This window comes from Thamnophis sirtalis, unplaced genomic scaffold (assembly GCF_051295495.1).
Source record: "Thamnophis sirtalis isolate CommonGarterSnake01/CBP01778 unplaced genomic scaffold, rThaSir2_p1.2 scaffold_11, whole genome shotgun sequence".
Taxonomy (NCBI): domain Eukaryota; kingdom Metazoa; phylum Chordata; class Lepidosauria; order Squamata; family Natricidae; genus Thamnophis; species Thamnophis sirtalis.
This window is the reverse complement of record NW_028261391.1, coordinates 4082437-4104917: the sequence shown is the minus strand read 5'-3', so window position 1 is coordinate 4104917 and position 22481 is coordinate 4082437. Positions and strand designations below refer to the sequence as shown.

Sequence of the window (22481 nt, the reverse complement as noted above, 5' to 3'; positions counted from 1 at the left end):
CCTTGAAAGGGATTGATGCCTGTCCGAGAAGAAAGTGAAGTCAGATTCCTCTGCATTTCTTTCTCGCCAAATATCTCTCAATTCAAAATCATCCATAATGTCAAAGAAAGATTTGGGTAACTTTGCTCGCATCTTGGTATTTAGGCGGGAAATCTTCTTATCTCTCTTAGTGTCTATCACTCCGTTCCAGTCACCCAATAGTATACAAGAACTATAGTCCCACTGTACTAGTTTAGCATGAAGATTTCTATAGAATCTATCTTGCTGTTGATTGGGAGCATAAATTCCCAAAAGTAATGTCTTTTTCCCTTCTAAGATTAAGTCTAAAGCAATATATCTTCCGAAGGGATCTGCTTCTATTAATTCAGCTTTCATATCTTTTCTTAAGTATACAACTATACCATTCTTCTTTTCCATAGCAGAAGCTGCAAAATGTTGACCAAGTTTTGAGTTGATCAAATATTTTTGATCAGTTGACTTGATATGAGTTTCTTGCAAACAAATTACATCGTTCTTAAACTGTTTGAGATAATGAAATATTTTCTTCCTCTTCTGTGGAGAGTTCAGTCCGTTGACATTCCATGTTAAAATCTTAGTTGTCATCTTTGGTTGGTTGAAGCATTTTTAGAGCTTCCTGCACGGCCTGTTTAACCTTAGGTCTAGCTCCTCCCATTGCTTCCAGATTTGTTGTTGTAGATCCTTGATCGATGGCCGGTGATTGTTGACGCTGTTGCTTTTTAGCTTGTTTCTCCATACGTCTAGTAGTCATGCGGCCAGGTCTTGGTTCCATAGCACCTTGCACTTCTAGAGAAGAGAGATGCTCCATCTTGTCTGGTGGTTGTGTAGTTTGCTGTCTATCCTGTCCTTCTTGTGGTCTTTCTCTAGGTCCAGATGGTGCAGGGTGTCCGGCCTTCAGTATATTATAATAAAAATCTCGGGCTTTCCATACAGAGTTGAGGCGGTACCTTTGCTTATCAAATGTAAATATGATGCCAAATGGTGCATCCCATCTATACTGTATCTGACGATTTCTGAGTTCTTCAACCAAAAAAGCGTAGTCTCTCCTGGCTCTTAACATTGGAGGTGGTATCTCTTTCAAAACAACCAGGTCTTGACCGCCAATTTGAAGCTTAGTGTTATAAGATGCTTGCAGTACCATATTTCTAAACTCTCTTGTAGTAAAATATATAACGATGTCTCGAGGAAGCTGCTTCTGCTTTGCCAGCCAGGAGTTGACGCGGTAAGCTTTGTCCAATTTGCCAGCCTTGATTGGTCCCTGGTCTTCCCATCAGGCGGTCAAAAGCTTCCGATAGGATCTGTTTCAGGTTCTCCTGTTTCTCCTCACGCAGCCCCCTTACTCTTAATGCGAACTCCATTTGACGGTACTGTATCATAATAATTTCTTTTTCAGCATTTTCCACTTTTTGTTCCACCACCTCTGTTTTCAATGTCAAGTTAGCATTGGCATCATTAAGAACCTCTAAAGTATCTTCCACTCCAGAAATATGTTCTGTTAATACAGTTACAAGACTCAGCATGTCGTCTCTAATTTTATCAACCTTAGCCTCAAATTTCTCATACAACTCCTGTTTAAGTCCTTTTATTTCACTTTTAATTTCATTTTTAATTTCTTCTTTCATTTCTTTATTTCCTCTTTTCTCTCCTCTCTATTATCTCTAAATTTATCTTCCATTTTAATTGTCTGTGCATTAAGAGCCTCGCTTAAATTACTCAGGAGAAAAATTCTTTCGTTAACACATCCCCAGCAGGGGGCGTAGGAAGCGGAGGCTGCAGCTTTGTGCCAGGCACTGAGGATGTGCCCTGGAAGTAGAGGGTGACGACTTCAAGTTAATATTTGGTTTTGAGGCCATTTCAAAATTTATCTGCCTGCAGTTAATAAAACTCTATTGCCTAAATAAGCAGCTTTAAAAAAAGAGGCTTTTATTTTGAAGTTTAAGGCTTGGCAAAACTTTCAGTGAGTAAACATTGTAACAAGACCGTTCAACAGATTCATCACCATTTAACTTCCAAATAAGCAAAGTTAATGAAGGAGTAAAATTCTTCTATTGTGAAACCAAAACATTTGATAAGCTATCTCTTTTGTTTTGAATTCTTTTGAGGATTTGCATTGTCTAGCAAAAAGTGCTCGTTATTACCGGAGAAACCAGGCTGCTCGGCGCCATTTTAGAAGCCTCTGAGTAAATAATTTTTCGGAGGAGAAAAATAAAAGAAGCTAAAATGTTGATAAGCAATTAATGTCCACAGTGAACGGATCCAGCTCGTGATAAGAATAAATCAAACAAAACTTTGATCAGAGTGGGAGAGACCTACTTTGTCCTGCACGAGGCAGTTTGAAGTTCCCAGCACGGACAGCCGTTCTGCCTTGGGCTAGCCCCCCTTTCCTTGCAAGCACAAAAGCTGCAAAAATCGAAAGAGCATTTGCCAGCAAAACAGTTTCTTCTTTCCTTCTTGCCTGAAGGATAAGAAAACCTGATAAGACGTCAGATGGAAGATCCTCTAAACAGGTACGTAGCCAGGAATTCGGAGGCAGCTGATTTTTTGCTGCTTCCACCATCGCGGGCGTGTCGTTAGGCGTGCAAATTCTCGGCGTCTCTTGCTCCATCTGGGAAATCGTCATTTTGACAAGTGTGCAAGCGTTTCACACCTGCCCCGGCAGATTTTGCAGCTATCTAGACTGTATCTCCTTTTTTTGTTTTTGTTTTTTAAGGGGAAAAAAAAGTGAATTCTGCCTCCAGCTCCATATTCTCCTGAGCCGTGAGGGGTTTTTTTTGGGGGGGGGGGGGAAATGTGGTTTTTAGCAGCTGGCACCTGCTTTCCAGCTTGACATCAATACCTGGGGAAATCCTGGAAGAGACAGTCAAGCAGTGGATCGGGGAGGACTAGAAATGAACTAAGGGTCAATTGCTAAGTCGCTGAGCTTGTCAATCAGAAAGGTCGGCAGTTTGGCGGTTCGAATCCCTAGTGCCGCATAACGGAGGGAGCTCCAGTGACTTTGTCCCAGCTTCTGCCAACCTAGCAGTTCGAAAGGACGTAAAAAATGCAAGTAGAGAATAGATATCACCTTTGGTGGGAAGGTAGCAGCGTTCCATGTGCCTTCGGCATTGAGTCATGCCGGCCACATGACCACGGAGACATCTTCGGACAGATGAATGCCACTTTTACGTGGAAATACAACTCCTATCGCGGGGACAGGGTGGTGGCTCAGTGGCTAAGATGCTGAGCTTGTCGATCAGAAAGGTTGATGGTTCAAATCCCGAGCGCTGTGTAACGGAGTGAGCTCTCCATGACTTGTCCCAGCTTCTGCCAACCTAGCAGTTCGAAAGCACGTAAAAAATGCAAGTAGAAAAATAGGTACCACCGTTGGTGGGAAGGAAATAGCGTTTCCATGCGCCTTAGGCATTGAGTCATGCCGGCCACATGACCACGGAGACGTCTTCGGACAGTGCTGGCTCTTCGGCCTTGAAACGGAGATGAGCACTGCCCCCTAGAGTCGGGAACGACTAGCACATATGTGCGAGGGGAACCTTTACCTTAGAAATGAACTAGAAAACCAGTGTGGTGTTCCCCATTTTACCACCTTTCTTGGCCCCGTTGTTAAAGCTGCAGTTGTTAAGTTAGTCACACGGTGTGCGAAGCAAACCTGCGACAAATCCACTTAACAATTTTTTCATGTAAACTGTGGTCGTAAGTTGAGAGCTACCTGTTAACCACCATTTGTGTTAATGACATGTCTCTTCTCCCCTCCAAATTGGGGTGGGCAGGGGGCTGTAGAAGCCCAAGGTGGGTGCCCTCCCTCCCCGCTGCTTGGTGCCCTCCCTCCGCTCCAGAGAAGCTGGCAAAGTGGAGGGGGGCAGAGCAATGCGAGGCCCGAAGAGCTCGGCTTTCGTTTTTAAATCTTCCTTTGCAATTGAGATAAGACAGCGGGTTAGATGAGAATAATTTAATTAAGTTGCCGAAAGGCCGCGGAGTCCTCGCTGCCTGACAATAAGCTGCCCCCTCGGAGCAGGATTGATGGCCTTTCCCACCAGTTTCTCCCCCCCCCCCGAACCCACCCCTCCCTGCAATCGGAAATTAAAAACCAGAATTGGAATTAAAAACACTCAAATACTTTCTGTGCCTGATCTGGGCAGTGCCAGTGATGCCAACCTTCCTCCCGAGGAATACCCAGCTCCCTTTATTACAGAAAAATAATTTGAGGCTTGTGTTCCAGTTGTTAGACACATAAGCAACTTGTGGAGGGTGGAGGGGGGGATGAAAGAAAGGAGATATTAACCTGTATTTCTAGGCTGATCTGTCTCACCTAGATCCAGGGTTCACCGGTATGTTTTCTCGTTTTTATTCCTCGTTTTATGCCACGGTTGTTAAGTGAATCCCTTGCAGGGTTCCAAAAACACCCACCCACCCCAACGAAATAAAACTCCAAGGCTTGGGTTTCCTCAAAGTTCCACTTCATTAGAGATGTAGTGTTGGCACATCTGGGAACTCCCAGGACTAGAACTCCCCATCTCCTGGTGATTGGCCCAAAATATCTAGTTTGCTTTCATGCCTAAGGGGGCACTAGAACTTCCCGTCTCCTGGTGACTGGCCCAAAGTCACCCATGAGGCTTTCATGCCTAAGGCAGGACTAGAACTCCCAATCGCCTGGTGATTGGCCCAAAGTACCCCATTGGCTTTCATGCCTAAGGCAGGACTAGAACTCCCCATCTCCTGGTGATTGGCCCAAAGTACCCCATTGGCTTTCATGCCTAAGGCAGGACTAGAACTCCCCATCTCCTGGTGACTGGCCCAAAGTACCCCATTGGCTTTCATTCCTAAGGGCAGGACTAGAACTCCCCATCTCCTGGTGATTGGCCCAAAGTACCCCATTGGCTTTCATGCCTAAGGCAGGACTAGAACTCCCAATCTCCTGGTGATTGGCCCAAAGTACCCCATTGGCTTTCATGCCTAAGGCAGGACTAGAACTCCCAATCTCCTGGTGACTGGCCCAAAGTACCCCATTGGCTTTCATTCCTAAGGCAGGACTAGAACTCCCCATCTCCTGGTGATTGGCCCAAAGTACCCAATTGGCTTTCATGCCTAAGGCAGGACTAGAACTCCCAATCTCCTGGTGACTGGCCCAAAGTATCCAGTTGGCTTTCATGCCTAAGGTGGCACTAGAACTTCCCGTGTCCTGGTGATTGGCCCAAAGTCACCCTGCTGGCTTTCATGCCTAAAGCAGGACTAGAACTTCCGATCTCCTGGTGATTGGCCCAAAGTCACCCTGCTGGCTTTCATGCCTAAAGCAGGACTAGAACTCCCAATCTCCTGGTGACTGGCCCAAAGTCACCCAGCTGGCTTTCATACCTAAGGCAGGACTAGAACTCCCAATCTCCTGGTGACTGGCCCAAAGTCACCCAGCTGGCTTTCATACCTAAGGCAGGACTAGAACTCCCAATCTCCTGGTGATTGGCCCAAAGTCACCCAGCTGGCTTTCATGCCTAAGACAGGACTAGAACTTCCGATCTCCTGGTGACTGGCCCAAATATCCAGTTGGCTTTCATGCCTAAGACAGGACTAGAACTTCTGATCTCCTGGTGACTGGCCCAAAGTCACCCAGCTGGCTTTCATGCCTAAGGCAGGACTAGAACTCCCTAGTCTCCCACTTTCTCGCCCGGTGCCTTAACCACCCAACCAAGCTGGCTCACTTTAAGACGAAATCTCTCCGTTTCCTACTGCCACATCCTCAACCTGATCATAGGTGAACTGTCGGTGAACTTTTTCTATCTTCTCCAGTGTAAAAGGCCGGGCGCTCCGGAGCGATATGGATTTGGCAAGGGAAAGGAAAGTCCGGGATAAAACATTTGTATGCAAAGGAATTTTCTCTCTCTCTCTCTCTCTCTCTCTCTCCGGCCGTTCATTCATTTTAGATGCGCAGAAGTAGCTTGACAGCTATTCCAGAATCCTTTTCAACACAAGTACTTTGTGGTTAGAGATGAGTGCGCTGCACACACCCCTTAATCGTTCCACTGGGGGGAAAAAGTTATGTATTATGTATTCATTGTCTTGAAGATTATTAACCAACTGCAAAGTCTTCGGGACCCGGCAGGCTGAAGCCTAAATAAAGACTCCTATTTCCTTTAACCTCCCTAGGAATTCCAGCCCAAAGACATTTTTAGTTGTGTGAATGATCCGTCTGGTGGGAGCATCCACAATGGGGGAGTGGGGGGGGGGGTACGTGGAGAGTCCCATGTTTTCATAAAAATGGCAAAGTTCTAAGCCTGTGCGATTCTGCAGGTGGTCCTCAACTTAACGACGACTTGGGGTGCGGCAAGAAAGGTTGTAAAACGGGGGCAAAACTCACTTAACAACGGTCTGGGTTGAGCAATGGCAATTTTGGGGTTGTAAGTCAAGGGCCAATTGTAGCAGTCTGCCAATACTTCAGGGGTCGTCCCAGAGACTAAAAGGGTCAGCCTATTCTCCAAAGCAGGGGTCTCCAACCTTGGCAAATTTAAGCCTTGGCGGACTTCAACTCCCAGAATTCCCCAGCCAGCTGGCTGGGGAATTCTGGGAGTTGAAGTCCGCCAAGGCTTAAAGTTGCCAAGGTTGGAGACCCCTGCTTCAAAGCCCTGAGGGCAGGACAAGAAGCAACGGATGGAAATCCATCGAGGGGAGAAGCAACCTAGACCGAAAGAGAAAGTCCCCAACAGTGAGAACAATTAACCAGTGGAACAACTTTCCACTTGAAGTTGTGGGTTTCCCATCACGGGAGGTTTTTAACAAAGAGACTGGGCAACCATTGGTCTAAAACAGTACAGGGTCTCCTGCTTGAGCAGGGGGCTGGACTAGAAGACCCCCAAGGTCCCTTCCAGCCCTATTATTCGATGTTCTAAGGGGTCCATTCAGCGGACAGATGAATGCCACTTTTACATGGAAACACAACTCCTATCGCGGGGACAGAGTGGTGGCTCAGTGGCTAAGACACCGAGCTTGTTGATCAGAAAGGTCGGTGGTTCGAATCCAGAGCACCGCGTAACGGAGGGAGCTCCCGTGACTTGTCCCAGCTTCTGCCAACCTAGCAATTCGAAAGCACGTAAAACATGCAAGTGGAAAAGTAGGGACCACCTTTGGTGGGAAGGGAACAGTGTTCCGTGCACCTTAGGCGTTGAGTCATGCCGGCCACATGACCACGGAGACGTCTTCGTCCAGCGCTGGCTCTTGGGCTTTGAAACGGAGATGAGCACCGCCCCCTAGAGTTCGGGAACGACTAGCACAGATGTGCGTGGGGAGCCTTTACAACTCCCATCCACTCCTCCGGGACCTCGGGAGCTGTAGATCAAGACCTGGTCATTACGCTTCAAAGCAGAGCATCTCCCCGCTCCCCACCACCAAGAAGAGACCCCAGGTGTCCTAACTCCTGTTCCCTGTTCTCCTTCCTCAGGCCCACCTTCAAGTATTTCACGTGGCACACCTGCGTGCTGGGCATTGCCGGCTGTGTCGTGATGGTGTTCCTCATCAGCCCAATCTACGCTTCGGCCAGTGTGGTCTTCATGGTCATCCTGCTGGTGGCCCTCCATTACCTGTCCCCCAGCAGCAGCTGGGGCTACATCAGCCAAGCTTTGATCTTCCATCAGGTAAGGAGCATCCCAACGGGGGACCCTCTGTGGGGGTCCCAGGCGCCACAGAAACAGACTTTCCTCGGGACTCTGGAGCAGATACGTTAAGCTTGGGCACCACCATGAATTGAGAACGTTGGTTATTTACGAAAGGGAGGTCCAATTTATGGTTGAAGACCGTGACGGACAGCCTATGGCACGCATGGCACAGGCCTCTCTGTGGGCACGTCGCCCCAGCCCAGCTCCACCATGCTCAGGTGCCTCCCACCAGCCAATTGGTCTCTGGGTCTCTCACATGGGGGGGAGGCATTTGCATTGCGTTTGGGGGGCTCACGTGACTCCCCCATGCCCCATTTTGGCTTCCAGGTTGGTGCAGGAGGTTGGGGGCATGAAAGCGGACACGTGTGCATGCGTGGGGGGCGGGGCACATGCAGGGGAAGGTCCGGGGTTGGGTTCCTGCCAGTTCTAAGCTCTTCTATGGAAGAGGTTCCACAAACCTACAGTGCCGTTTAGAACCGGTTCCAGGATTTATATTCCTTGCAGAACAGCTGATCCTGTGCCTCCTTTTAAAGCAGAACTCTTCTGGCTGGAGAATTCCGGGAGTTGAAGTCCACCCGTCTTAAAAGTTGCCAAGTTTGGGGGGGGGGGCTGTTTTAGAGGGTCGTTGAAGCATTGGGAGATTGACCTGTGTGTCTTGAGGTTCTCCTGAGTGGTGCTCCAGATTAGCAATAGCAATAGCAGCTAGACTTATATACCGCTTCATAGGGCTTTCAGCCCTCTCTAAATGGTTTACAGAGTCAGCATATCGCCCCCACAATCCGGGTCCTCATTTCACCCACCTCGGAAGGATGGAAGGCGGAGTCAACCTTTGAGCCGGTGAGATTTGAACCGCCGAACTGCAGATAGCAGTCAGCTGAAGTGGCCTGCAGTACTGCACCCTCACCACTGCGCGCCACCTCAGCGCAGGTTCCTGTAGCTTGCAATTTATTCCCTCTGGAAATCGATTCCACGCCATTCCAAAGGTCTTCATCCCAAATTCTATAGCTAAAGATCTGTAGAGATTCTCTGTCATCCAGGTTCTGGTTCTCCCAAAGGTGCTTTTTTCAGGAGGCAACTGGGCTTCCTTGTTGTTGTTGTTGTTTTTTGCTTTTGAAGATGTTTCACTTTTCATCCAAGAAGCTTCTTCAGCTCTGACCGGATAGTGAGGAAGAGCTGAAGAAGCTTCATGGATGAGGAGGAGCAAAATGTCTTCAAAAGAAAAAAAAAAATAGGAAGCCCAGTTGCCTCTTGAAAAAAAGCACCTTTGGGATCACCAGGCCCTGGATGACGGAGAATCTCTACAGGCTGTTAGCAATAGCAATAGCAGTTAGACTTATCTACCGCTTCATAGGGCTTTCAGCCCTCTCTAAGCGGTTTACAGAGTCAGAATATCGCCCCCAACAACAATCCGGGTCCTCATTTTACCCACCTCGGAAGGATGGAAGGCTGAGTCAACCCTGAGCCGGTGAGATTTGAACAGCCGAACTGCAGAACTGCAGTCAGCTGAAGTAGCCTGCAGTGCTGCATTTAACCACTGCGCCACCTCGGCTCTGAGCCACGTATCACCCATTCTAGGGACGCGGTGGCTAAGACTCTGCACTTGTCAATCAGAAATGTCGGCAGTTCGACAGTTCGAATCCCTAGTGCTGCGTAACGGAGGGAGCTCCCATGACTTGTCCCAGCTTCTGCCAACCTAGCAGTTTCAAAGCACGTAAAAATGCAAGTAGAAAAATAGGCACCACCTTTGGTGGGAAGGGAACAGCATTCTGTGCACCTTCGGCGTTGAGTCATGCCGGCCACGTGACCACGGAGACGTCTTCGGACAGTGCTGGCTCTCCGGCTTTGAAACGGAGATGAGCACCGCCCCCTAGAGTCGGGAACGACTGGCACATACGTGCGAGGGGAACCTTCACCCCCCCCCATTCTATACCTGTTCCCTTGGTTTTTTTCTTGCATAAACATCCAGCCTTACTTTTCTCTCCATTAAATTTCGTTTTTATTAGGAGGCGGATCGGCCGTCTCCATCTTCTTGCCCCCCCCCCTCCCCCTGCCCTCCCGTTGCTCCGTTGCCAATCCCGGAGCAGGTGGTCATCCTTATTGGAGATTAATTTTCCTCCGAAAGAATTAACAGCATTCCAAATTTGCATCTGCTTCCTTTGCCGGGGATTCTTCTGTATCCGCATCCACCCTTTGAGCCGACGGCTCGCCCTTCCAGCTGGTGTGATGCCCGCCCTCTGCCTTTCCCCGGGAACCATGCCCGGCTCCTGCAAACTGGGCCCGTTGCCCAGCCCCAGCCTTTTAATTTGGGTGTCATAAAACCGACATTTAAAAGCTCTAGTTAAGGGGTTTAATGGAAGAGTCTTATTAGCCAGCTGCTGTTTCTCTGCGCTGCCTGGCAGAGCCCGAACCCTCCTGGGGGCAGATCAGCTTGTTTGATCAGGCGGTTTGCTTGGCATTTGGCTGGCATAGCTGGCTGGGGAATTCTGGGAGTTGAAGTCCACAGGACTTAAAGTCACCAAGGTTGAGAAACACTGGTTTAGACCTCACCCCCCCCCCCTCCATGCTTACCAACCTTGTGGGTTCCTGCATCTCTTGCCCTGGATGCAGGAAAGGGCCACCGGGGAGCCTCTGAAGTATTCCTCGACTTACGACCACAACTCAGCCCCAAACAACGGTTGCTAAGTCAGACAACTGTTAAGTGAGTTTAGCCTCGTTTTACGACCTTTCTTGATGTTAAGTGTGAATCACTGAAGTTCAGAGGTGGCATTCAGCCGGTTCTGGAGAACCGATAGTGGAAATTTTGAGTAGTTTGGAGAACCGGCAAATAGGCTGGCCACGCCCCTCCTGCCTCCCAGCTGATCTTCTTCTGTTGCCCAGAACAGGAGAACGGAGCTGGAAAGCAGGTTAGTGGGGAGGGGAGGGAATGGGGATTTTGCAGTAGCCTTCCCCTGCCACGCCCACAAAGCCACGCCCACAGAACCGGTAGTAAAAACATTTGAATCCCACCCTATGGCTGCAGTTGTTAAGTTACTTGTTAATTGAATCTGGCTTCCCTATTGACTTTGCTTGTCGGACGGTCGTAAAAGGGGATCGCGTTAACCCTGGGACGATGCAACCGTCATAAATATGAGTGACACGTGACCCTGGGGACACTGTAACGGCCGTGCAAAAACCAGTCCTCAGTCACATTTTGCACCATTGAACATTGAACTAAATGAACGGTTGCAGGTTGAGGACTGCCTGTAGATAAGTGTTTCTCAACCTTGAGAATTTTAAGGTGAATAGAATAGAATAGAATAGAATAGAATAGCAGAGTTGGAAGAGACCTTGGAGGTCTTCTAGTCCAACCCCCTGCCTAGGCAGGAAACCCTATGCCGTTTCAGACAAATGGCTATCCAACATCTTCTTAAAGACTTCCAGTTCTGGGGCATTCACAACTTATGGAGGCAACTTCTGTTCCACTGATTAATTGTTCTAACTGTCAGGAAATTTCTCCTCAGTTCTAAGTTGCTTCTCTCCTTGATTAGTTTCCACCCATTGCTTCTTATCCTGCCTTTTGATGCTTTGGAGAATAGCTTGACTCCCTCTTCTTTGTCGCAACCCCTGAGATATTGGAAGGCTGCTATCCTGTCTCCCCTAGTCCTTCTTTTCATTAAAATAGACATAACCCAGTTCCTGCAACCATTCTTCCTATGTTTTAGCCTCCAGTCCCCTAATCCTCTTTGTTGCTCTTCTCTGCACTCTTTCTAGAGTCTCCACATCTTTTCTACATCGTGGTGACCAAAACTGGATGCAAATATTCCAAGTGTGGCCTTACCAAGGCCTTATAAAGTGGTATTAACCCTTCACGTGATCTTGATTCTCTCCCTCTGTTGATGCAGCCTAGAACTGTGTTGGCTTTTTTGGCAGCTTCTGCCCATGGCTGGCTCGTACTTAAACAGTGATCCCCCAGGATGCCTAAATCCCTCTCACTTACTACTATTGAGCCAGGTATCACATCTACTCTATAGGTGTGTGGACTTAAGCTCCCAGACTCCCTAGCCAGACTTCTTCCTCCTCCTGCTCGCACCAACTTCTCGTAGGAGGCCACCCAAGACAATTTTGATTGCTTTCCCAGACGCAACACATGATGAACTTCCTCCTCTCAGCGCTAATATATAAATAATATAGGCATTGTTGCTCTCTTGTGTTCAGAAGTTCCCACCTCTGAATAAGAAAGCTGCAGGCGCGTATCTCCAAGCATAATGTTGTGGCCGGCCAGCGGATCTGGCAGCAGATTCAGACAGTGAGGAGGTTGGGGAGGAACCTGGGCCAGTCCTGGAGTCTGGGGAAGGCTCGGAGGAGGGCTCTGTGTCGGAGGCAGAGAGGGGGCCAGGGCCGTATGCCAGTTATCAGCTGCCTTCAGAGTTGGATATCAGTGGGGCAGAAGAACAGCTGGAGACTATTTTTTTTTTAGTATTTTATTTGGATTTATAGGCCGCCCTTTTCCCTGAGGGGACTCAGGGCGGCTTACAATCATTAGGGACTGTTCCCAGTGTGCACATGCGCAGAGCTGCCAGACAAAGGGGACAGCTAAAGAACAGGGGTCGACTTGGGAGTAAGGCCACAGGAGGATGGTGAATGGCCCCTCCCAGGGGGAATAAAAGAGGAGCAACAGGGGAGTGGAGTTTGCAGGAGACAATTATTTCATTCCTGCATTCTTGCCAAGTATTACGGTGTCTGAAAGATATCGGCCTGACCCAGGGGTGAAATGCTACCCGTTCGGGCTGGTTCACCCGAACCGGTAGTAAAAATTGCTACTAATTCTCAAAACCGGTAGTAAAAAATACTTAAAAAAAAAAAAAAAAGTTCCGTGTTACACATGTTGCACAGCTGATCTTCGGAACTTTTTTTAAAACTTTTTAAGCATTTTTTTTTTACTACAGGTTCTCTGGAAACGCTGGGGGGGTGGGTGTCTTTTTTTGCTCCCAGCAGGCTTCCCTCAGGCCTGCTGGGCCAAAAATAGGGAGGGGGGGGTTGCTGTGAAAGAGGGAGGGAGGGAGGGAGGGAGGGAGGGAAGGAAGGAAGGAAGGAAGGAAGGAAGGAAGGAAGGAAGGAAGGAAGGAAGGAAGGAAGGAAGGAAGGAAGGAAGGAAGGAAAAAAAAAATGAGAGGAAGGAAAGACTACAAACCTGGCATTAGACGCAGCCTCAGAGGAGACTCCAGGGCAGGAAGGGATCTGGAGGTCATCTAGTCCAAACCCCCCCTCCCCCCCCAGTTCCAGCAGGACATTGTTAAAGTGAGTTTCTGTCTTTTGACCCCCAGTTACATGACTACATAGCCACGCCCACCCAGTCACATAACTCCCCCATCAAGCCACGCCCACCAAGCCACGCCCACAGAACCGATAGCCAAAAATATATATAGATAGATTTCACCACTGGCCTGGCCACTCTCCACCCAGTTCTGGTCGGCTCCGAGAATTGAACTAGGGGCTTCCAGTTAGGATTTTTGTGGTTCTTTTGAGTGTTTAAGGTTGCTGAACCCTGAACGAGACATACACAATTTCAACAACTGTTCTTCATATATTTCAGCTTCCAGTCCCCTAATCGTCTTTGTTGCTCTTCTCCGCACTCTTTCCAGAGTCTCCACATCTTTTTTTACATCGTGGCGCCCAAAACTGGATGCAGGATTCCAAGTGCGCCCCACCCCCCTCTTCTACATGTATTAGTTGGAGCCATATTTAATTTTAATAATTTTTTATTTTAAACACATAAGCACATCAACAGAAACAAACGCATAACTTAAAAACAACATAGGAACAATAAGTTCCATCGTATATCATACCGCAGTTCCGAATCGGTTTCTTTGCAGTTAGTGTTTTCCCTTCTATACATTTCTATCTTGCATTCATAATCTCCTTGTTCGTTATACATTTTTATGTACAATTCTTTATTTATTTATACTTAGCTACTTATGACCAAATATTATTTACCTATATTGTGCTTTATATTTTTACTGTCATTTATTCTCTTACATACAGTTATAGGTGTACATTCACATAATTATTCTTTTTCTTCGCCATTCTTACATTATTATTATTCCATTTGAAAGGTTATAAGGTATAGTTTGAAATGCTTTGTTTACCATCCTTCGCACCTGCTATGACACCACCTTATTTTCTCTTTCTTTTCTCCCTCCCTTCCTTCTCTACTTCCTTCCTTCCTCCTCTCCGTCCCCTTCTTCCTTCCCTTACCTCTTCCCTACTCGTTGGAGCCATATTTAAACCCACCCACCTCCCCCCTTGGACCTCCAGCCAGGCCCTGTCTGCAGAAGAGGTCACTTTATGGCTAGGGAGCAAGTGAGGGTTTTTTTTAAAGTTTTTATTCAACATTTTCAAGTTTAAAAACCACAAGTAAAAAAGAAAAAGAAAGAACAAGTAAAATAACCAAGAAAAAAATGCAAAAACAAATACAAAACAGATAAAAACACAAACAAACAACATAACCATATAATGTAATTTTACACAGCTTCCCATATCGGCACGTCTATTCTGCTTTTGTAGTTTACGATTCAATTTTTGCCTTCTCGTACTTTTAAACAATTCCAATGCTAAATCAGTTTATTGTATTTGTTTATTGTAAATGTAATAATTACATTATAAGCGAGCAAGCGAGTTTTCCAATCTTGTTGGAAAACTCGCTTGCTTACTTATAAGTAAGAGGCCCAGAGCAAACGGAGAGCAGCAAATCTCCCCCTTGGGGATTTCTCGCCTTTTAATACCTTTGAGTTTCCTATGTTTGGACGAGAGGCAGTGACAGATTGCAGGCAATCAAGCGCCGAGACCAGGGGGTGAGTGGAACGATTGCAGTAACCCGAGCTTCTCCGCGGAGGAGCATCGAGGGGAATAAATCTGAGGAGTAACGTTTACTTAGCCAGGGTGATGTGACCTGACGGGAGGCTGATGAAATACAGAGGTTGCTGGGAGTGAAGACAAATGTTAGCAGCCAAAGACGTCAATGAGTTAGAGTCCCCCGGGGGTTCCTTTGGCTCTTGACGTGGTGCATGGTGATCAATCAATCAGAATAGAGCTGGAAGGGACCTCGGAGGTCCTCTAGTCCAGGCCCCCTGCTCAAGCGGGAGATCCTATACCATTTCAAACAAGTAACTGTCCAGTCTCTTCTTAAAAACCTCCAGTGATGGAAGCCCTATACCGTTTTCAGACAAATGGCTATCCAACATCTTCTTAAAGACTTCCAGTGTTGGAGCATTCACAACTTCTGAAGGCAATGAGTTCCACTGATTAATTGTTCTCACTGTCAGGAAATTTCTCCTTAGTTCTAAGCTGCTTCTTTCCTTGATTAGTTTCCACCCATTGCTTCTTGTTCTGCCCTCAGGTGCTTTGGAGAATAGAATTCCCTCTTCTTTATGGCAACCCCTGAGATATTGGAAGATGCTATCATGTCTCCCATAGTCCTTCTTTTCATTAAATTACAATACAATACAATACAATACAATACAATAGCATAGTTGGAAGGGACCTTGGAGGTCTTCTAGTCCAACCCCCTGCCTAGGCAGGAAGCCCTATACCGTTCCAGACAGATGGCTATCCAACATCTTCTTAAAGACTTCCAGTGTTGGAGCATTTACAACTTCTGGAGGGAAGCCTTTCCAGTAATTAATTGTTCTCACTGTCAGGAAGTTTCTCCTTAGTTCTAAGCTGCTTCTTTCCTTGATTAGTTTCCACCCATTGCTTCTTGTCCTGCCTTCAGGTGCTTTGGAGAATAAGGTTGGCTCCCCATTCTCTGTGGTCGCCCATTAGAATTTAGAATTTAGAATTTAGAATTTTATTAATATTTATAGGCCGCCCTTTTCCCTGAGGGGACTCAGGGTGGCTTACAAGTATAGGGGGGGGACGACACAAAAACGATGAACATAAACATTACATGAGTATAAAATAGTACACACCATTCATTCATCATTCGGGTGGGGACAGATTGTGATCTTATCCCCAGGCCTGACGGGATAGCCAGGTCTTAAGGGCTGTGCGGAAGGTCTGGACGGTGGTGAGGGTACGAATCTCCACGGGGAGATCATTCCAAAGGGTCGGAGCTGCTACTGAAAAGGCTCTCCTCCGTGTAGTTGCCAGTCGACATTTAGATATTTGGAAGACTTCTATCACGTCTCCCTCATTTCTTCTGTGTTCTAGAGTCCGTCAAACTGAAAATCCTGCAGCCGTTCTTCCGATGTTTTAGCCCCCAGGCCTTTAATCCTCTTGGTTGCTCTTCTCTGCACTGTTTCCAAAATCTCAACATCTGTTTTTGTACCATGGTGAGCAAAACTGGATGCAGGTATTCCAGGTGTGGCCTTACTAAAGGATTTACAAAGCGGTACTCATATTTCACGCGATTTTGAGACTATGCCTCTGGTTATGCAAGCAAGGATTGTGTTAGCTTTTTTGGCTGCTGCCACACACATACACAAGAACAAACAAACACAAACACACACACACACACATTCACACAAACATATAGAGCAAGGGAGGTCATGTCTGGAGCCCTGCAAATAGGAAAAAGAAAAAAATGTGACTGGTTTTCCTTTTGATACCTTGAGGTTGGTGAAGCGGGACCCCACGGACCTCAATTGGGTCTACGGGATTTGTGCAAATGCAGGTAGTCCTCGACTTACGACCACAATCGAGCCCCCCCCCCTGATTTCTGTTGCTAAGCGAAGATAGTTCTTTGGTGAATTTTGCACCCTTTTACAACCTTTCTTGCCCACAGTTGTTAAGCGAATCGCCGCACTTAGTCACACGGATGCACAGTGAATCCGGCTTCCCCATTGACTTTGCTTGCCAGAACATTGCAAAAGGGGATCAGGGGATCCCGGGACACTGCAATCGTCATAAATATGAGTCAGCTGCCAAATTTTTTGATCATGTAACCGTGAGGATGCTGCTGTCAGGGTTCCAAATAGCATCCAAAAGTAAATCAGAGTCCGAGGCAAAGTATTGCTCTATGTTACAATTTATTAAGAGAGACATGTTGGCACATCTGGGAAAACCTGAATCTGAAAGCTTCCCGGTTTCCCCCACCCAGTTGAAAGTTCAAGATCTTGCCCCCACACCCACCAGTCCATCCCATTGTCCAGTGTTCCCCTGCCATGCTGGCAGTTCCACCCATCCAGTTCCAGTCAGGTGCAGAGGTGCAGAGACAAAGGATGACCTTGGCTTTCTAGAAAGAATATTGTTATGGCTACATAGCATCTAACTCCCGCACAATCCCCCGCTCCCATTTTCCCACCATAGAAAACGCATAGTAGAATAATAGAAAGCCTGGCAGGCCAAAGACCCGAAATAAAAGAGGGCTGCAGGCCTGAACAGCTGCAATGCAATGGTCATAACTGTGAAAAATGGACTTAGTCACGGGTGAACGGTTGTGAACGGTCTCTGTCGCAAGTCGAGGACCAGCTGCACCTACGTTTCCATGACACGGAGAACTTACGCCGTTCCCGTCCTCCTCCTCCTCCTCCTCCGAAGGGCCAGCTAAATAGGGGTGGGGGCCGTTTTGGCAGGCCGAGAGAGTTCAGCCGGACGCTATGAGAAGCATTTGGCGGAGAAGGCCAGGACAATGAAAGCAATTACCTAGAGAGCCAGGCAGCCATTCTCCGGCTGCAAATCTTCAGCCGAGGTCTGGACAGCTGTCAGTTGGGAACGGAGGGCTCGCAACAAAGCCGGGATCGGCGGGTTGAACAGGGCCTGGCTGGCCGCCAAGTCCCCAATCCTGCCTGGTTGTAAGATCATAAGCAGAGCCTTGGCAAAGTCTCGGCGGGGGCGACTTTGTCAGCCAGAGATGCTCAGCCCACCCACCCACCCCTCCCCCCTTTCTTATTTTTTAATGTCATTTCCATCACACGTCTCGAAGCAGTTTTCGAGGTGGAGGGCGATTTTTTTCTTTTCTTTTTTTTGCAAGGCCTTTGCATAAATTTACACAGAGCGCGAAAGGAAAGCAGAGAGAGAAAATAATCCAAGACAGAGAAGCTGCTAAGACTTTGGATGCCTCTTTGAGCCTCCAGTTCATTTGGGGGAAAGGAGCACAAAGATAAGGCTAGGGGCTGCTTTGGAAATGGGGAGGTTGGGGAGGGAAGGAAGGAAGGAAGAGCAGGGGAAAGGGGGAGAGGAAAGGAAAAGAAGAGGAGGAGGGGAGAAGGGAGGGGATGTAGGAAGGAGGGAGAGAAGAAAGAAAGAAGGAAAAGGGAGGGAGGAAAAAGGAAAGGGGAGGGAGGGAAGGAAGGAGAGAGAAGAAGGAAGGAAGGAAAAGGGAGGGGGGAAGAAATAGGGAAGGGGAGGGAAGGGAGGAAAGGGAGAGAGATAGAAAGAAGGAAAGAAAAGGGAGGGAGGAAAAAGGAAAGGGGAGGGAGGGAAGGAAGGAGAGAGAAGAAGGAAGGAAGGAAAAGGGAGGGAGGAAAGAAATAGGGAAGGGGAGGGAAGGGAGAGAGAAGAAAGAAGGAAAGAAAAGGGAGGGAGGAAAAAGGAAAGGGGAGGGAGGGAAGGAAGGAGAGAGAAGAAGGAAGGAAAAGGGAGGGAGGAAAGAAATAGGGAAAGGGAGAGAGAAGAAAGAAGGAAAGGAAAGGGAGGGAGGAAAAAGGAAAGGGGAGGGAGGGAAGGAAGGAGAGAAGGAAGGAAGGAAAAGGGAGGGAGGAAAGAAATAGGGGAGGGGAGGGAGGAAAGGGAGAGAGAAGAAAGAAGGAAAGGAAAGGGAGGGAGAAAAAAGGAAAGGGGAGGGAGGGAAGGAAGGAAGGAGAGAAGGAAGGAAGGAAAAGGGAGGGAGGGAGTGAAGGAAGGAGAGAGAAGAAGGAAGGAAGGAAAAGGGAGGGAGGAAAGAAACAGAAAGGGAGGGAAGGAAGGAGGGAGAGAGAAGTAGGAAGGAAAAGGGGGGAGGAAAAAGGAAAGGGGAGGGAAGAAAGGAGGGAGAGAGAAGAAAGAAGGAAGGAAAAGGGAGGGAGGAAAAAGGAAAGGGGAGAGAGGGAGTGAAGGAAGGAGAGAGAAGAAGGAAGGAAAAGGGAGGGAGGAAACAGAAAAGGGAAGGAAAGAAGGAAGGAAGGAAGGAGAGAGGTAGAAGGAAGGATCCAGAAGAATGAGTGCCATATGGGTCATATATAGCGATTTAGAAAGTAAGGGAAATTGAAAAAAATTAAAAGCAAAACAATGAGATTTCCCCGGAAGACAATATCATTCTTCTGGAAGGCAGAAGTGACTGAAATCCACAGTCCGGCCGTTCTTCCCTTTGGAGGACTGCCTGCCTTCTGGGCCAACCACCCAACTAGGGGAGAAAGAAATCAGCCCCATGAGAAACTCTTGCACCCAAGGCCGGGCCCATCTAGGAAAGCAACTTGTTGGGTGATGATTGGGACCTGCCTCCTTCCCTCCCTCTTGCTGCCAGGCTGGTCCCTGCTGTCGATTCAAACCCCCCAGTCGTTTCCCACCCATCCAGGCAGAACCTCCGGCATATGGCGCTGTCACTGGCTGGCACCGCCCCCCTCCCCTTTATTTCTCTATTGTAGACTGCCAAGTGGGGTGCTCAGCCAGCATTTTCTCCAACTGATCCAGGATATGACAGGGAGATATTGGCTTCCATTTATCTTCCTTACCTGGCTGCTTTGCAAAGGAGCCAATCAGGAGGAGAAACCTGATGAGGACTAAAGGCATATATATGATCACAAATTGAACCAAGATTATGGTTAGGTTAGAATAGAATAGAATAAAATAGAACAGAACAGAATAAATATTGGATTATAGAATAAATATTGGAAAATAGAATAGAATAAATATTGGAATATAGAATAGAATAGAATAGAATAAATATTGGAATATAGAATAGAACAGAACAGAGTAAATATTGGAATATAGAATAGAATAAATATTGGAATATAGAATAGAATAGAACAGAACAGAATAAATATTGGAATAAAGAATAGAATAAATATTGGAATATAGAATAGAATAGAATAAATATTGGAATATAGAATAGAATAAATACTGGAATATAGAATAGAATAGAACAGAACAGAATAAATATTGGAATAAAGAATAGAATAAATATTGGAATATAGAATAAACATTGGAATATAGAATAGAATAAATATTGGAATATAGAATAGAATAGAACAGAACAGAATAAATATTGGAATATAGAATAGAATAAATATTGGAATATAGAACAGAACAGAATAAATATTGGAATATAGAATAGAATAGAATAGAATAACAGAATTGGAAGGGACCTTGGAGGTCTTCTAGCCCAACCCCCTGCTTAGGCGGGAAAACCTACACCACTTCAGACAAATGGTTGTTCCAAAATCTTCCTAAAATCTTGGAGTATTCACAACTTCTGAAAACCAGTCGTTCCATTGATTAATTGTTCTAACTGCCAGGAAATTTCTCTTTAGTTCTAAGTTGCTTCTCTCCTTGAACCTATTTCACCCACTTAGATTGAAAGCAGCTGCAAGCATCCCCTGGCTAATTTTTATTATTTTTGCATTAGTCTTGTTTTTTTTTTTAAAGTCCTTGACTTAAAACCTCAATTGAGCCTAAAATTTATGTTTTTCCAAGTGAGATGTTTGTGAAGTGAGGTTTGCCCCATTTTGCGACCTTTCTTGCCACAGTTGTTAGCCGAATCATTGCGGTTGTTAAATTAGTCACACAGTTGTTAAGCGAATCTGGCTTAACTTTTGCTTGCCAGAAGGACGCAAAAGCGGATCATATGACACACACACCCACACCCCTCGGGACACTGCAACCGTCATAAATATGAACCAGTTGCCAAACATCCAAATTTTGATCAGGTGGCCAGTGCAGATGTTGCAACAGTCCTAAGTGTGAAAAACGCAAGTATTTTTTTCAATGCAGGGCCGTTGTAACTTCAAATGATAGAATACAGAATAACAGAGTTGGAAGGGACCTCGTAGGTCATCTAGTCCAACCCCCCACCCAAGCAGGAGACCCTACACCATTTCTGACAGATGGCAGTCCAGTCTCTTCTTGAAAGCTTCCCGTGATGAAGCTCCCACGACTTCCGATGGAAACTTCTGATCCATGGGTTGATTGTTCTCCCTGTCAGAAAATTTCTCCTTATTTCCAGGTTTAATCTCTCCTTCATCGGTTTCCATCCATTGTTCCTTGTTTGGCCTTCGGGGGCTTTGGAGAATAGCTTGACTTTCTCCTCTCTGTGGCAGCCCCTCAAATATTGGAAGATGCTCTCCTGTCTCCCCTGGTCCTTCTCTTCACTAGACTAGCCATGTCTCCCTTTTGTAATTATTTTTCCTTCCTTCCTTCCCTCCCTCGCTATCTCCCTTTCTTTCTTTCTTTTTTTCTTTCTCTCTCTCTTTCTTTCTCTCTCTCTTTCTCTTTCTTGTGCTTTAGAAAATAGCTTGGCTCCTTCCTCTCCAATATTGGAAGATGCTATCCTGTCTCCCCTGGTCCTTCTCTTCATTAGACTAGCCATGTCTCCCTTTTTAATTATTTTTCCTTCCTTCCCTCCCTCCCTCGCTATCTCCCTTTCTTTCTTTCTTTCTTTCTTTCTTTCTTTCTCTCTCTCTCTCTCTCTCTCTTTCTCTCTTTCTCTTTCTTGTGCTTTAGAAAATAGCTTGGCTCCTTCCTCTCCAATATTGGATGATGCTATCCTGTCTCCCCTGGTCCTTCTCTTCACTAGACTAGCCATGTCTCTCTTTTTAATTATTTTTCCTTCCTTCCCTCCCTCGCTATCTCCCTTCCTTCCTTCCTTCCTTCCTTCCTTTCTTTCTTTCTTTCTTTCTCTTTCTTTCTTTCTCTTTCTTGTGCTTTAGAAAATAGCTTGGCTCCTTCCTCTCCAATATTGGAAGATGCTCTCATGTCTCCCCTGGTCCTTCTCTTCATTAGACTAGCCATGTCTCCTTTTTTAAATTATTTTTCCTCCCTTCCTTCCCTCCCTCGCTATCTCCCTTTCTTTCTTTCTTTCTTTCTTTCTTTCTTTCTTTCTTTCTTTCTTTCTCTCTTTCTCTTTCTTGTGCTTTAGAAAATAGCTTGGCTCCTTCCTCTCCAATATTGGAAGATGCTATCATGTCTCCCCTGGTCCTTCTCTTCATTAGACTAGCCATGTCTCCCTTTTTAATTATTTTTCCTTCCTTCCCTCCCTCGCTATCTCCCTTTCTTTCTTTCTTTCTTTCTTTCTCTTTCTTTCTTTCTCTTTCTTGTGCTTTAGAAAATAGCTTGGCTCCTTCCTCTCCAATATTGGAAGATGCTATCCTGTCTCCCCTGGTCCTTCTCTTCACTAGATTAGCTATGTCTCTCTCTTTTTAATTATTTTTCCTTCCTTCCTTCCCTCCCTCGCTATCTCCCTTTCTTTCTTTCTTTCTTTCTTTCTTTCTTTCTTTCTTTCTTTCTTTCTTTCTTTCTTTCTCTCTTTCTCTTTCTTGTGCTTTAGAAAATAGCTTGGCTCCTTCCTCTCCAATATTGGAAGATGCTCTCCTGTCTCCCCTGGTCCTTCTCTTCACTAGACTAGCCAAACAGTCACTACATGAATGGCTGTAAGCCAATGACAATTGCAAAAACATGTCTTGAAGCCCCTGCTTGAATTGCTGTTAAATTTACACATCGGCTGAAACAGTCGCTTTGAACTTTGATTGCCATCTTCTACCTGTTAAAATTGTAGAGCGATGCATAATCCTTCGTGATGGGTGTTGTGGCCCACCGGACAGTGAGGAGGTTGGGGAGGAAGATGGGCCAGTCCTGGAGTCTGGGGAAGGCTCGGATGTCCGAGGCAGAGAGGGGGCTAGAGCCGTCCGACAGTTATCAGCTGTCTTCAGAGTCAGACAT

At 46.5% G+C, this 22481-nt stretch overlaps 1 protein-coding gene across 1 annotated transcript in view; it reads left to right on the top strand.

Moving 5' to 3' along the window:
* The window catches only part of LOC106555386 (solute carrier family 12 member 9-like), a 120486-nt gene that overhangs the window by 89155 nt on the left and 8850 nt on the right, over positions 1 to 22481 (top strand). The window contains exon 10 of the mRNA XM_087725076.1: positions 7439 to 7631. Within this exon, the coding sequence (XP_087581202.1) occupies positions 7439 to 7631 (193 nt within the window). The remainder of the gene's footprint in view (positions 1 to 7438; positions 7632 to 22481) is intronic.